The sequence below is a fragment of the Erythranthe guttata genome, chromosome 8, assembly GCF_056151865.1.
Source record: "Erythranthe guttata isolate IM_541 chromosome 8, IM_541, whole genome shotgun sequence".
Classification (NCBI taxonomy): domain Eukaryota; kingdom Viridiplantae; phylum Streptophyta; class Magnoliopsida; order Lamiales; family Phrymaceae; genus Erythranthe; species Erythranthe guttata.
Window position 1 is genome coordinate 23,135,379 of NC_142540.1, and position 15,295 is coordinate 23,150,673.

Sequence of the window (15,295 nt, forward strand, 5' to 3'; positions counted from 1 at the left end):
GACAAATAGCCCCTTTAATTATTCCATTTTTTCGATATTTGTAGGCAGTTTCAGTTTAACTTCGGTATGCAGTATGCAGTATAAACCAAACAACACTAGTTTCAGTTCTAGATATACCTACACCTTTCACCACTGAAACTCCCCCATAGTTTAATCCAGTTGACCACAATACATCTTTTCAACAAAAAAAAAAAAAAAAACAATTAATCAAATGGAAAAAATCCCCAAATAATCTGGAAATTGTTCTGAAAAATCCTAAATTACCAACAAATTTCCATTTGATGTCGAAACGGTACCAATACAATTTGAGACGACATTTAGCACCTCCCTCATTTAAATAATCATAATTTATCTTACCAACCAAACGAGGCGTAAGGATATAAAAATACACAATTTATCATAATAAATAGATACTGAGAAATTTAGTCCGCTAAAACAAGCCTTTCTCTTTCTTGCTCTCTCGGTCCCCAATAATAAGCGCGTAAGAGTACTTGCTATATTCTATTCTGATGCCTAAAAGATCCAATCTTTTTAACTTCCTTTGCGAAATCTTTCTTGTTCTTGACCAATCCGACCCTCAGCCACTTCACAGTCAGCATATGCCCGTTACCTAGAGTAGCTTTATACGAAGTCCCATGGCTACTTCTGCCCAGTACCTCTGCAGGAGCTCAAGACAGCTCCTTAGCTGTGAATGTAATCGATGCATCCAAGAATAACTCGAGCCAATCTATCCGGTGAGTACACGTCTAAAGCAAACAGCCTGTTCTATAGAGTCGATGAAACGGGGCGAGGAACCTATCGGAGAGCCTGGATAGGATTTCCTCCCGGAAGTTGTCGGATCTTGTTGACTGAGACTCACATGCGCTGCAATGCTCAACAATTTCGGTATTGGACTCCATTTGCCCGGACAAAGATCTTGAATTTGAAGTCAGTAAATGGTCGCTGGAAAAGCTTAGAGAAGTTGGTGGTGCTGCGGAAGTTGAAAAGCAAAGGGCGGGTGAATCTTCCTACTTTAGCGTGGTCCCCACCGCCAGCTGTTGGGCCGTGGAAATCTTGGAAACGGGGCCTACGGTATGCTAGGAGAACTACGGCAATGATTACAGCAGCTCCGACAGATGCAACAATAATTGCTATTCTGATGTTGGATTTAGAGCCTTTTTGATGTGCGTGGCTCGGAACATTAGAAGAGGAAGAATGACGGTGTTCGAGTTCGTTGTTTCCAGATGTGAACAAAGAATCCGGGAATCTTTTCAAGTTTTCTGGAATTTTTTCCTGATAAATTATTGTAGGACATGTCCAAGAACTTCAAACTCGACGGCAGTTTATCAGGAATTTGACCGCTGAAATTGTTGTGGGATAAATCAAGAATCTCTAGAACAGTGAGTTTCCTTAATTAGCTCGGGAGAATTCAGGAAATATTATTTTTTTGCAAGATTTAGCAGCTTAAGCCTACCCCAGTTACCTATATCGGAAGGTAATCCACCTGTCAAGATATTATTGGACAGAGATCTAAAGACTCCATAGGTGGAATAGAAGGTAGAACCAATAGCTCGCTAAAATGAGATCCGTCGAGAGGAATTGGTTCCAATAAATGATTGCCTGATAAGTTCAAATGTGTTATTTTCATTGAAGTGAAGAAGCTATAAGGGATTGGACCATCGAATTTGTTGGAGCTCAAATCAATCATGTTGAGCTTTGGGTAGGAGCCAAATTCCGAAGGCAATTCCTCACCTAAGGAATTGTTTCTAATGCTGCTAAAAGTCAATCTGTGGAACTGTGTCAAATTGGGAATGCATCCGGTCAAACCATTGGAGCTCAAATCTAAAATCTCCAGATTGCCATTCCAATTTTGCAGAACAGATATGTCATCGGATATATGATTTCTGCTCAGATCAACAACCTGACAATTTCCCAATGATGGAGGCAGTGAGCCTGAGATCGAGTTTGATGAGAGGTTGAGAGTCGCCAATGTTGTTGAGTTGATTTTTGGAATGAAACCTGAAAATGCAAATGGGATACTTAAGAATTTTTTTCCAACGAAAAGGTTGACACAAAATAATCACAGAAAATGGACAAAATTGAACTAGTATAATTTAAAGATGCATACAATTATGTGAATTCTTTGACATAATTTCAAATGGCATTGTTGAAGATCACAACTCAAATCTGCTATGTCATTGAAGTGAAGAAGTTATATAGCATTCAGGATCACAACTCAAAAACAATACAATTATGTGAATTCCTCTATTAAACTGTAGACCTAAGGTACAATGCATAAATGTACACCATTGTTAAAGATCTAATGTTTCTCAATCAGGTTTCTAAGTCGAGAATCCCATGAAATCCCGGTCATATTTACTTTGATATACATACTTTATCTGACAAAAAGCAATTACGTTATTCACTTCAATAAAGTCGGAATTTTTTATTACTTTCTTGCTCAAAACTATTGGTATCCCTACACTATCCACGTGACAAAAGAAAATTGGTCAAATGGAAAGGGAAATGCCAAGCATGCTGATTTTGCTTACATTCTTGCTCAAAACTATTTAAAGAAAAATAAATCAGATACCAAGTTCCACGTCATCAGCGACATAACAAACTACATGCTGAACATAACTTACTATGTTGAACACGTAATAGTGTCACCAGTGGCGGCACATTGACACATAGGCAAACACGGATTCCAGTATAGTTTAATTTGAAAGATTATCACAAAGATGGAACAAGTAATGATGAACTGTATTGGTACTTTACGTAATAGCTGCGATCATCATCATGTTCCAGGAAAACATTTTTGCCACAAAAGAAGTAGTTCTTTACTCATTTCTTTAACCTAATATTTATGTATGATTAATAAGTCCATAAACAACAAGATGAACTTAGAGATCAAACAAGTAGCAACTAAATCAAGAACCCCTAACAGAAACAAAGAAGGTTTCTTATCCTTCTCAAGTAGCATTAATATTACAATAAACGGATTCTATTCATCTCGAAAAAACAAAAGCAGATAAATTAAATTGCACGCGATTGCATATTTATAAAGAATAAATCGGTAATTGACACGTGTCTCCTTATAAATGATCGAAAAATCACGAGTTAGTTAATGTTGTCCAAATATAACACCCGATATTCATGTAAAACACAAGACTGAAAACAAATCACAAAGGTCCACGAGTTCTTAAAATTTGTACCCATAGCCTAAACACAATCAACCGATCGAACATAAAAGCAAAAACAGAATAAAATTAAAATCGACGCCTCACGTGAAAACCCATTGACACTGAGATCCAACTCGACCAATGGGACAGCCTCCTGCAAGATTCCGACCGGTAAAGACCCGAAAAGCTGATTACTTCCGAGCCATGTAAGATTTGGCAACTGCTCAAACTCCGGAAGCTCACCGGCGATTCCATTATAGCCCAAATCCAAAACCCTCAAGTCTCGAAACAACCTCATTGCATAACTACCCCAAAAACCGCCCCCTAAATTATTACCACTCAAGTTTATGTATTAGCCAAACTAGACACATTCTCCACACTCAAATCCATGGACCCGAAGAAGTTATTTCTGCTCAATCCAAGTATTCCACATTTCTCAGTTCAGGAATCAGTTTTTTCACAGCCCACCCTGCAGCTGATTTGAATGCAAATCGAACACTTTCAACTTCTGTAAATTGCAAATTCCAGTCGGAAATCCTCCAGGGAAATTATTGGTCGACAAATTGAGGAAATGCAGCGCCAAAAGATCAGTCAATCGACCAGGAATGGGGCCGTGGAATTGATTGCCGGAGAGATCAATTACTTGGAGAGACGACATTACGCCGAGGGTCGGACTTCAGCAGTGATCGGACTTCGTCCTCAGCGGCGGAGACATGGCGGTGGAGGTGGAGGAGAGAGAGAGACATTTGTGAAGCTGCAGCAATGGTGGTTAGGGATGAGGCATTTGGTGGGGAAGGGAAGGAGATAGGGAAATTAGGGTTTTTATATTTGGGGGAAATGAGGAAGATGAGCTGGTCTCTGTGTGTGTGTGTGTGTGTATAGGTGTGTGCAGGACTCATTTTTTTTCTTCTTTTTTTGCTTTCTCGGTGTTCTATGTCTGTGGAGACTGGAGAGAGAGAGAGAGAGAGTAACGTTTTCATATATGGAAAATGAGTTGTAATAAGAGAGGAAATGACCGAAAAAAAAGGATATTTTCAGGATCCAAGGGTTTATTAATACTTGCTTAATGTAATTTCGTAATAATATTTGTAATTGATCTGTAACTGAAGAAATAAGATACGAGTAGAAAGACTTGGGGAAGAAGAAAGTAGAAGAGGAAAGAATTAGTGAAAATTTGTTTGCCTGCATTCCATCCCAAAGTAGTATAAATACCCCTTCTATGTTAAGGGAATATTTTACCCTAGCCCAACAAAAATATTCTCAGCAAAAAACTAAAACAAAACAAACATAATAACTACTGGGCTTAAAAAAAAAGATGAGCCCAATAAAAATGCAACATAAACGGGCTGCTAGATCCAGTCATTTGCCATTAAGCCCGTTCCCATATCTTCAGCCGAAATGACATCGTTTCGTCCTCCAATCAATTCTTCCTTTCCTGATTGCAACAAGACTCCTCTTTTATCGTTTCTAGGGTTTCTCTTCTTCTTCCGCCCCCAATCTCCCTCAATCCCATTCATCTTCTTCTCTTTCACTCGAATCCTTGGCCCACGCTGTTTCTTTGCACCCCAGGATATAACATTACCCCCCCCCCCCCCCCCCCCCCCCCTTGAAACGATTCTTGCCCCCAAGAATCCTGAGTAGGTTCAGAAACCGTAGACTCCAGTGTCTCATCCATGGATGCGGGTGGAAGTTTTGCAGCTATTGCATTGGGTTTCACTGTTCGCTTCAGGAAGGAAACATGGAAGACGTTATGGATCTTCGTGCCTTCATGTAACAATAGTTTGTAGGCCATCTTTCCAATTTTAGCAATGATGGGATAGGGCCCGTAGTACTTGTTTGCTAATTTTTGGTTTGCTCTAGAAACAACTGAACTCTGTCTGAATGGTTGTAGTTTAAGGTAGACCTCTTCTCCAACTTCAAAAGATCTTTCAATTCTGTGTTTGTCTGTGTACCACTTCATTCGGGCTTGGGCTTGGGTGAGGTTCTTCTTAATTAACCCCCACGCATCAATCCTTTGTTGCACCATAGTTGAAACCTCAGGGTTGATGATGTCTAAGTAGGGACTTAGGGATAGGTGATTAGGGAAGTACCCATACAATGCTTGGAAAGGTGACATCTTGATACTGGTATGATAGTTGGTATTATACCAGTACTCAGTCAAAGAGATCCACTTCATCCATATGTGAGGGTGCGTATAGCATCTGAGATAGTTCTCCAAACATGATTTAACCTCTCTGTATGTCCATCACTTTGAGGGTGATATGCTGAGCTCATAGTCAGTTGAGTTCCTAACAATTTAAATAACTCCACCAAAAAATTGCTAGTAAAGACCTTATCTCTGTCTGTGTATAAGCTCACTGGTTGCCCATGCAATTTAAAAATAGTTTAGCCACAGTAGCTACACAAAAAGGGTGAGATAATGGCAAAAAATGTGCATACTTGGTAAACCTATCAATAACCACCAAAATAACATTTTTACGCTCAGATTTAGGTAGACCCTCGATGAAATCCATAGAGACATGAGTCCAAGCTCCTGTAGGAATTTCCAAAGGTTCCAACAACCCTGGATATGGAGTATTCTCATGCTTGGCTCTGTGACAAACATCACAATTCTGCACCCATTCTATAACATTTGCCTTCATTCCAGGCCAGTAAAAAATACCCTTCAACCTCTGGTAAGTTCCCAACATTCCAGAGTGCCCTCCCACTGTTGAACTATGGAAAAATTCCAATAATTTAGTTCTAAGGGTTGTGTGTGTGCCAACATAAATCTTCCCCTTGAACCTCAGTACACCTTGTACCACCCCATGATCCCCATAAGCTGTTTCATCAATGGCTTTAGCTGCAATTATCTTGCTAACCTCATTATCCTTTTTATAGCTCTCCAAAATTTCCAGTAACCACTTGGTTGCACTGTAGAAATGGCACTAACACTTGCTGAGTGATGTTCTTGCCTAGATAATGCATCAGCCACTTTGTTCTCCACCCCTTTCTTGTACTGTATCTCATAGTCTAGCCCAATAAGTTTAGCAATCCACCTTGTTGAAGGGCAGTAGTTAATTCCTGTTCCACAATGTATTTAATACTTTGCTGGTCTGTTCTGATTATAAAATGGTGGCCTTGTAAGTAGTGTTTCCACTTCTGAATAGCAAGGAGAACATCCATAAATTCCCTTTCATAAATAGATAATGATTAATGAATGGAATTTAAAGCCTTGCTCAGAAATGCAATAGGCCGAGAGTCTTGCATCAATACTGCCCCCAAACCAGTAGAACTGGCATCAGTTTCTACCAAAAATGGTTTGGTGAAGTCAGGCAAAGCAAGGACTGGAGAAGTTGCCATAACTTCCTTGAGTTGTGCAAAGGCTAGCTCAGACCCTTGGGTCCATTTAAAATTTCCCTTTTTTAACATATTAGTAAGAGGTTTGCTCAGAGTCCCATACCCCTTGATGAGTTTCATGTAGTATCCTGTCAGACCTAGGAAACTCCTGAGCCCTTTGACAGTAGTTGGTTTAGGCCATTTCAGCATGGTCTGAACTTTACTTGGATCAGTGGATACTCCATGTGCACTGATAATGTGGCCCAAGTATTCTATGCTAGTTTGCCCAAATTGGCACTTGGATTCTTTAGCATAGAGCTGATGATCCTTTAGGATTGTCAGAGTGGTGTCTAAGTGTTCGATATACTCTTCCAAACTAGAACTGTACACCAATATATCATCAAAGAATACTAACAGAAACTTCCTCAAATGTCTTGCAAATACCTGATTCATGAGGGATTGAAATGTGGCAGGGGCATTACAGAGCCCAAATGGCATCACCATAAAATCAAAGTGACCATGATGGGTTTTGAAAGCTGTTTTGTACACATCCTCATCTTTCATTCTAATCTGAAAATAGCCAGACCCTAGGTCTATTTTTGAAAACCACTTAGCCCCATAAAGCTCATCTAGAAGTTCATCAATGATTGGTATAGGATAATCATGCTTGACTGTCATGGTGTTCAAATACCTATAATCTACACACATTCTCCAGGAACTGTCTTTCTTCTTCACCAGTAAAACAGGAGATGCAAAAGGGCTTTGACTATGTCAAATAATCCCACCTCTTAACAGTTCTTCAACAATTTTCTCCATCTCATCCTTGGCAGAGTGTGAATATCTGTAAGGATATAGTTGTTTAGGTATGGCATCAGGTTTGAGAATGATCTGATGCTCAACCCCTCTTACTGGTGGCAACCCTTGTGGCTCAGCAAACAACTCACCATATTCTCTCAATAACCTTTGGATCCTCTCTGGCACTTGAACAATCTCACTGTTGGTCTGAATGGTGCAAAATTGACCACTAATATCAGATGAACCAACCCCTTCTCTGTTCATTTCAGAATATACTGCCAACAAGTTGCCATCTCCATTCTCTTATATGGCAGTAATTACCACTTTCTGATCTCCTTTCTTGAGTTTCACAAACCTCCTTTTGTAATCAAACTTCACAGGGATGTTTTCCCATAGCCAATCACACCCCAGAACAATATGAAATCCTTTGAGGGTCAGCAACCTTAAGGGAAAGGTGAATGGCTCCCATTGCATCGTCCAAATCAGCCCATTAACAATTTTTCTGCTAATAGTCTTGGTGCCATTGGCCATAGTCACTGTCATAGGATTGGTGTCATCAATATGACAGTTGAGCTGAATAGCCAAGGCTTCACTGATGAAACTGTGGGTGCTTCGTGTATCAATGAGAATGTTAAGGGGCCCCCCTTCAACCTCACCAACAACTTTGATGGTCTTCATACCACTGTTTCCTTCAATAGCATTCAAAGAAACCTCCCCGTCACAACTAATCGCCTATTTCTCTGAACTCTCTTCTCTAGCTATCGTGAGAAGATGAGTCTCCTCCTCTTCATCAGTCATAATCATGTATATTTGATTGAACTTGCATTTGTGATTTTTACTGTACGGATCATCACATTTAAAGCATAAACCCTTCATTCTTCTGGTCTTCATTTCCTCCCTAGTCAGTAATTTTCTTGGTGGCATTAGAGCATGTGGAGTATAGTGGGCTTTAGTTAACTGGTTCTGATGTGGATCAGAGATTGTTTGCAGTCTCCTCTGTTGATTCTGGTATGGCACTATCTGTTTTATTCCACCCTTGGCTCTTCTAGAAACAGCCTCCAAGGTAGCTTCCTGTTTTCTAGTCATTTCAATAGCATGCTGAAATGATTTAGGTTCAAACAGATCAAAGAATTTCTGATTTTCTTCGGGCAATCCACTGACAAAGAAGGTCAGAAAGAATTCATCATCATATGATCTGGTGTTGAACATCAACAAATAGGCTCTAAGCTCCTCAAATTTATCAATGTAAGCCTCTAGAGAGTTTGTAACTTTTAACTTGCCAATCTCAGCCAACACTTTAGCTTCCCTCAGATCCTCAAATCTAGCAGAAACTAAACCAACAAACTGATTCCAAGAATAAACCCTATTATTTTGTGAGATGTGTCCATACCAAATAGCTGCTCTACCCTCAAAATGCAAAACAACTAACACCACCTTTTGAGTGTCAGGTATGTTAGATACCAACTGGAAATACCCTTGACACTTAAACAACCATGTTCTAGGGTTGCTACCATCAAATTTGGGAAGTTCAATTTTTGGGTTAGAGCTGTAATTACCAGAGAAAGGGTTTGAATTCACCATTACTTCTTGTCCCCTATTGTTTATGTGTTCTTGTTGGGGTCTGGTGAAGTGCTCTGGTTGTGCAGTGAATTGTGTTGGATTTGTTCCTGAAGTAGATCCTTTCCCCATAATTGATTTATCTCTGTTATACATCTCTATCCTTTCAGCTATTTTACCCAGCTAAATCTGCATGATTTCGAGAGATTTATTTGTTCTTCGTGATTTAAACTGATTTGCTCTTGCAGGTTTGTTTCAACTGCCACCCGCTTGTCCATTTCCTCCTGCATCTTCTATTCCAATAACTTCTGGTGTGCTTCCAATCTGGTGCCATCCGCCATTAGATCAGACCTTGCTCTGAGTACCAATTGTCAGGATCCAAGGGTTTATTAATATTTGCTTAATGTAATTTCGTAATAATATTTGTAATTGATCTGTAAACTGAAGAAATTATGATAGGAGTAGAAAGACTTGGGGAAGAAGAAAGTAGAAGTGGAAAGAATTAGTGAAAATTTGCTTGTCTGCATTCCATCCCAAAGTAGGTATAAATACCCCTTCTATGTTAAGGGAATATTTTACTCTAGCCCAACAACAATATTATCATCAAAAAGATAAAACAAAACAAACATAATAACTACTGGGCTTAAAAAAAACAGATGAGCCCAATAACTAGTAATTTTCGAGAATCTCAGAGATGTTTAAGCACATATGGAAGTTTTCGGGGAATGTTGCTCTGATACTACGTATGTGTGACACCCCTTTTCTAATTACACTTACTTAGTAATTTAGAATATTCTAGCGGAAGACTTTTAGAAAATAATGAGTGTGGAATGCTCGTTTTAAAAATCACCTTCTACAAATAGAAAGTTACGCGTAATTTTTTTCTTTTAAAATAAGAGGAAGAGTGTCCACATATAACCATACTATATACATTTAACCAACTATCAGAAAAGAGGCATACATGACTAGTAATTTAAATAATCAAGAGTAAAGAGAGGAATTTCGGACAGATTAGCTGGATCAACTGCAAAAATTAATTTCTCTTAAACCCTTCGTGAAACGAATTTGAAAATTTAACCACATACTCTAATATGGGTCATAATGACACATTTAAAACAGTTTTAAAATATAATTAGCCATTTGAGAGAAATAATTAAACACATGCAACTGTACAGTTTGAAAATCCAAAACAGGGGAGGGAGCTTTGAAAATTATTTATAAATTCTCTACTGTTGGAAACACTACCAAATTTTAAACCAAAGCAGAAACATGAGTTGAAAACATACTCCAAGTTAAATGGATTCATTTGGTAAGAAACACTTCATAGATTGATGCATGTCCTAAAATGACTCTGCATGTGTGCAGTTATGGAAAATAATTCATAATAAATTTATGGCTTATCCAAAAGATTCAAAAGACCTACCAAAATAACCGTAACAGAAAGAACTATGACTTTGTAAATTTACATGCAATTCTAAAAAGAAGGTATATTTAATACATATTATCAAACAACAGGGCAGAACACAACATATAACTAACCGATAAGCATTATATAGAAGTTTGGCAAAAAGACGTAATCATAAATCCTAATTATTATTAAATGTAATGTTCTTACTACTAAGAGCCCCCGAGGGAGTACAATAATAGATATCTAATACGGTATCGAAAGTCTTTAAAATTAAACTATATAAGTGAAACCACATGACTAACTTAAGAGCGCACAAGATCCACACGTCTTCCGTATGAACACATCCCTCGATCCTCGAACTCGACTCCAACTTTATGACTCGTGCTCGGGATTGAAAGTACCTACAAGTATTTCAACACCTATATGAGTCTTTTGGACTCAATGAGAATTTCCGAAGAGGATCGAATACACATAGGCAAACAAATATATATATATATATATATATATATATATATATATATATATATATATATATATATATATATATATATATATATATATATATATATATATATATATATATATATATATATATATATATATGCTATGTATGTATGTATATGTACCATCTCAAACCACACATATAAACACTAAAAACATTTCCATTTTACCTCAATCGTTATCTCATTGAGGAACTTTACCAATTTATATTTACCTTCTCGAATTACCTCTTAGACCTTCTCATTTTACCTATTAGACCTTCCTTTCATCATTTCATAAGGAATAACAGTAGATCCATTACAAGGCAGTCATTCTCTTATACATACATTCATTCATTTCAAGCAACTAGATTAGGTGTGTGAGAAAAATATTTTTGTTCGGATATCCTTTGAAAAATTAAGCAAAACATTAGACAATAAGCCTTCATTTATTTGGAACCCGTTTCATAAGTGGAATCAAATCACACACTTTTCATCTCATTTTTGGGGTACCGGCCCCTCATACCCTGTGCTTATTCGATCTAAGTTTTACAAGATTTTCCAACTTTAAAAACGTGCAAGTGAGGTTAGTATATATTCTTAGTTTTCACATATTCAAAGTTAGCTTACATATAAGCATATTAGTACACATATTTCACAAAGCACATAGTTTAGTCACAAAGTCACAAAATCATAAAATCAAGTAAGAGACATAATAACTCAAGCAAAGAGCATAGATCACATATTTTACACGTATAACAAAAGTAGCTCAAAACATTCGGTCATTTATAGTTATTACCTCCAAGTTTCATTAATTAAAGTTCAAGCCCTCTTTCTCAAGAGACTTGATGTTTTCTTTCAATGTAGCACCAAATTTAAATTTATTTCATTTTCTTTCTAGATCATCACATGCAGAGTAAGATTACGAGTTTTTAAAACACATTCTTCTAATTACTACATGCATTAGCAATTTAAACATTTTCCTCAGAAGATTCCGAACCATCAACAATTCAATCACGCGAAATTCCACTTTTAATAATCTTGTTATTGGATTTTAGCCTCATATATTATCTTATTACTCATAGATCATAAACCATGGATTGCAAGCTTCCTCGACCCAGTGAGAGTACACTTACAACCACGTAGGTCGATATACATACACATAGAAACATATATTTATATATAACACATAGATATTATAAATAAACCCATGGATCAAGTACTTTCTTCGACCACGCAGGTTTACGAAAACCATGGATCGAAGTTTCCTTAAGATCACGTAGGTCTAATATATATATATATATATATATATATATATATATATATATATATATATATATATATATATATATATATATATATATATATATATATATATACACGCACATACATAACATTTAAATTATCATATTATTTTTAGTTTTTCAAGATTATTTAATATAAAGTTTAGATCATTACATGCATGGATGATCAAAGCATAAACTCAACACAAAATTTTATTTTCTTCCTCCTTTAGTTTTCGATCGTCACAAGAACATTAACAAGAAATTAAAGAGAAGAAAAATACTATTGGTGTTGAAGCACTTGTAGCAAGAATTCGAAAATTCTCACCTTAATCTTCTCTGAAAATTTAGAAGGGTGTTCTTTCCTTTTAACAAGGAGAAGAAGAAGAAATTTTTAGAGAGTGAAGAAGAAGAAGCTTAGCTTCTTGAAATTTTCGAAAATGAACAAAAGAAAGAAGAGGAAGAAGATTTACTCTTTTGGCCAAGAATTTTACTCTTGAAAGAGAGATTTTAGGGCTTTCCTACACACTAATTTTGAAAATTGGGAGAAGATGAGAAAGATACTTTGAATTTTGATCTTTAGAATGTGTAGAGAAGATGAAGAAACATATAAAGGCTTGGGTTCTATTTATAGAGTTGTGGGGGACTTGCATGTTTAATGATTAAGAATGGGGGAGTGGCATTTTTGCAATTTAGGCAAACTTATGAATTATCTAGAGGGACTTCTTTGCAATTTCATTTAACTATAAAAAAAGAAATTTAAAAAGAAAAATCTTAATGCACATGGGCTCACCTAGAGAAGGGTTGTACTCAAAGAAAATTTTTGGTCTTGTGTTGTACCATGGTCAAAATTGAGGGATTAATAAGAGGAATTTTCCATTTTTCTTCAAATAATATTATTCAACAAAAAAAGATAATTTTGATTTTCAATTAAGCAAATATGTGATTTAAATTCTCCTAATAAATAAGTTCTAGCAAAACAAAGGAGTTTGATTAATCTCTAGATTAATAATTAACTAATATGATCAATTTAAATTCGTCCAAAATTATTTCGGAATAATGCATTCTATATGAAATTTCACTGGTTATCACATAAATAAAATCTTAAACTAATAAACGCACATAAGAGATAAAATCATGTTAATTAAATATATGCTAATTAATGGGAAATTAAATTATCGGAGACGTGGGGTGTTAAAATCGATGAAGCTACCGCGAAGGCTATGAACTTCGAAATGGAGAGCAATTTGAAGAAATGACCTTAAATCTTTGTGTACTGACCCATAATAGAATTGTTTGGGATTCAGAAGTGAAATAAATCATTTTATCTACGAATAGTGGTCAAATTGGCGTATTACCAAATCATGCTCCTATTGCTGCAGTTGTAGATATAGGGATTTTGAGAATACGCCTTAAAGACCAATGGTTAACGATGACTCTGATGGGTGGTTTTGCTAGAGTAGACAATAATGAGATCAGATCACCGTTTTAGTAAATGATGTCGGAAAATGGTAGTGATATTGATTCACAAGAAGCTCAGCAAACTCTTGAAATAATAGAAGCTAATTTGAAAAAAGCTGAAGGAAAGGGACGAATAATTGAGGTAAATCTAGCTCTCCAACGAGCTAGGACAAGAGTAGAGATTGTCAATGCGATTTCAGAAGTAGTTGGTGCGTTTGAATAATCAAAAGAATAATCATTTCCAAATTCTTAAACACAAAATAATAATTCTATGTTTATTTGGAAGTCGCTTTCTTTAGTAAGAATCCTAGGTGAAAACAAGAGAATTTGTCTAAGCGGAACATATAGAGTTATACTAACTAAATAAATGAAATAAAATCGAAATAAAAAACAAATGTTGTTGACTGGAATTAGACTGAAAATAGGATCCTGGTCAAGTCAGTCGATAAATCTTGAAACGAGATATGCCCCACAATAATCAAAGGAAACTAGATGGTCTGATCAAAATGAATTCTTGTTTTGACTAAACAGTTATGGGGGTGACCTTACAACTTCAATTCGAATCGACCAATCCGGTAGATTTTCCACGTTAATAGGAGTGCATCTATGTTTTTGCTTTACGAATATGATCGCAAATTCATTTTTCACAGTGGCTTTTAACCTTTTAGTTCAAATACAAACTAGTTTTAAAATTATTGGATGAATTTAAAATCATTACTCAAATCTAGGGGTGGAAATCGGACGGATCGGATCGGATTTAGGCCTTTCGGAATATTTCAGATTTTTTTCGTAAGTTAATTAGCCATTCCAATTCCAATTCCGATATTTTCGGATTTTAAAAATGGATTCCGATTCCGATTTTTTTGGAAATTTCGGAAAATCGGAATTTTTCATTTTCGGAATTTTCAGATTTTCCAAAAAATTTTTTTTTTTTTCAAAATATTTCATTGAATGAATAATATTAATAATAATAAAAATAAAAACAGACCTACTTCATCATATAGACAGACACACGCAGTAGCACAGGACTAATAACCTCAACAACAAACACAGAGGCCTGCTTTCTTAATGAAATTAAATTGTAAAAAAAGAAATAAAGGGAACAAGCATGCCTAGGTTCAAAATACCAACAATACAACACCTAATATACATCCAAGCAAAAACACCGAGAGGGCATCCACATAGAATCACTCTCCAATTTTGCTCATTTGTTAACCTTCAATGCATTGGAATCTACAATGAAAAAACAAGCAAAAATATTAACATTAAGAAATAATTGTAACAAAGTAAAAGTACTATAAAATTGAAGATGAATACATACTCTTTTCTATTGATAAGTGCTTATCGATGTCTTCTTCAACATTCTTCAACATTAATTAAAGGGCTGCTTCTCAAACCAATCTTTGAGAAGGATATATGAGGGGTGTGTGTGTAATTCACCGAAAACTCATAAAACATCAAACTAAAGGAGCTTATTGGATCTTACGAGAGAGAAAAAAAAAAATCGACCTTTGTAACATAAGAAGCTGATGAACTCATAAATTGTAGTTAGGAAGCATACATCTTAAACTTTCAGCAAATATTTTGAATTATCATATAAGATGTTTTGACATTAATATGTTAGCCACAACCAAGAAGCAAGAAAAAACAGGAATCATAAGATTATGATACAAATTATGTACTAGAATAAGACACTCATGAAGCACCTCAAAAGCCCCTTTAACTGTTGATAAAATTCATAAATGGGAGGCAACTTACCATCTCAAAGCCCCTCCAAAACAAGTTCTATAAACATTTTGAATCCAAGTTCAAACAAATTCATACATATTTCAA

At 36.1% G+C, this 15,295-nt stretch overlaps 1 protein-coding gene and 1 pseudogene across 1 annotated transcript; both read right to left on the reverse strand.

Annotated features, from left to right (window-relative positions):
* Positions 1-422: 422 nt before the first annotated feature.
* On the reverse strand, positions 423-7,157 carry LOC148768865 (uncharacterized; annotated as a pseudogene).
* Positions 7,158-7,250: 93 nt separating this feature from the next.
* LOC148768866 (uncharacterized) lies at positions 7,251-7,952 on the reverse strand. The gene is made up of 2 exons (XM_088821365.1): positions 7,596-7,952; positions 7,251-7,481 (listed from the first exon to the last, which is right to left on the reverse strand). Exons 1-2 carry the CDS (start codon positions 7,950-7,952, stop codon positions 7,251-7,253), a joined length of 588 nt encoding a protein of 195 aa, XP_088677491.1.
* Positions 7,953-15,295: the final 7,343 nt, after the last annotated feature.

Bases quoted from the DNA above. Each gene is read 5' to 3' on its own strand.
- LOC148768866 (XM_088821365.1), bottom strand. From the start codon at position 7,952: ATGAAGACCATCAAAGTTGTTGGTGAGGTTGAAGGGGGGCCCCTTAAC. The intron at 7,482-7,595 runs GTAATTACTGCC...TGCACCATTCAG, and splicing joins AGAAAGGAGATCAGAAAGTG to ACCAACAGTGAGATTGTTCA.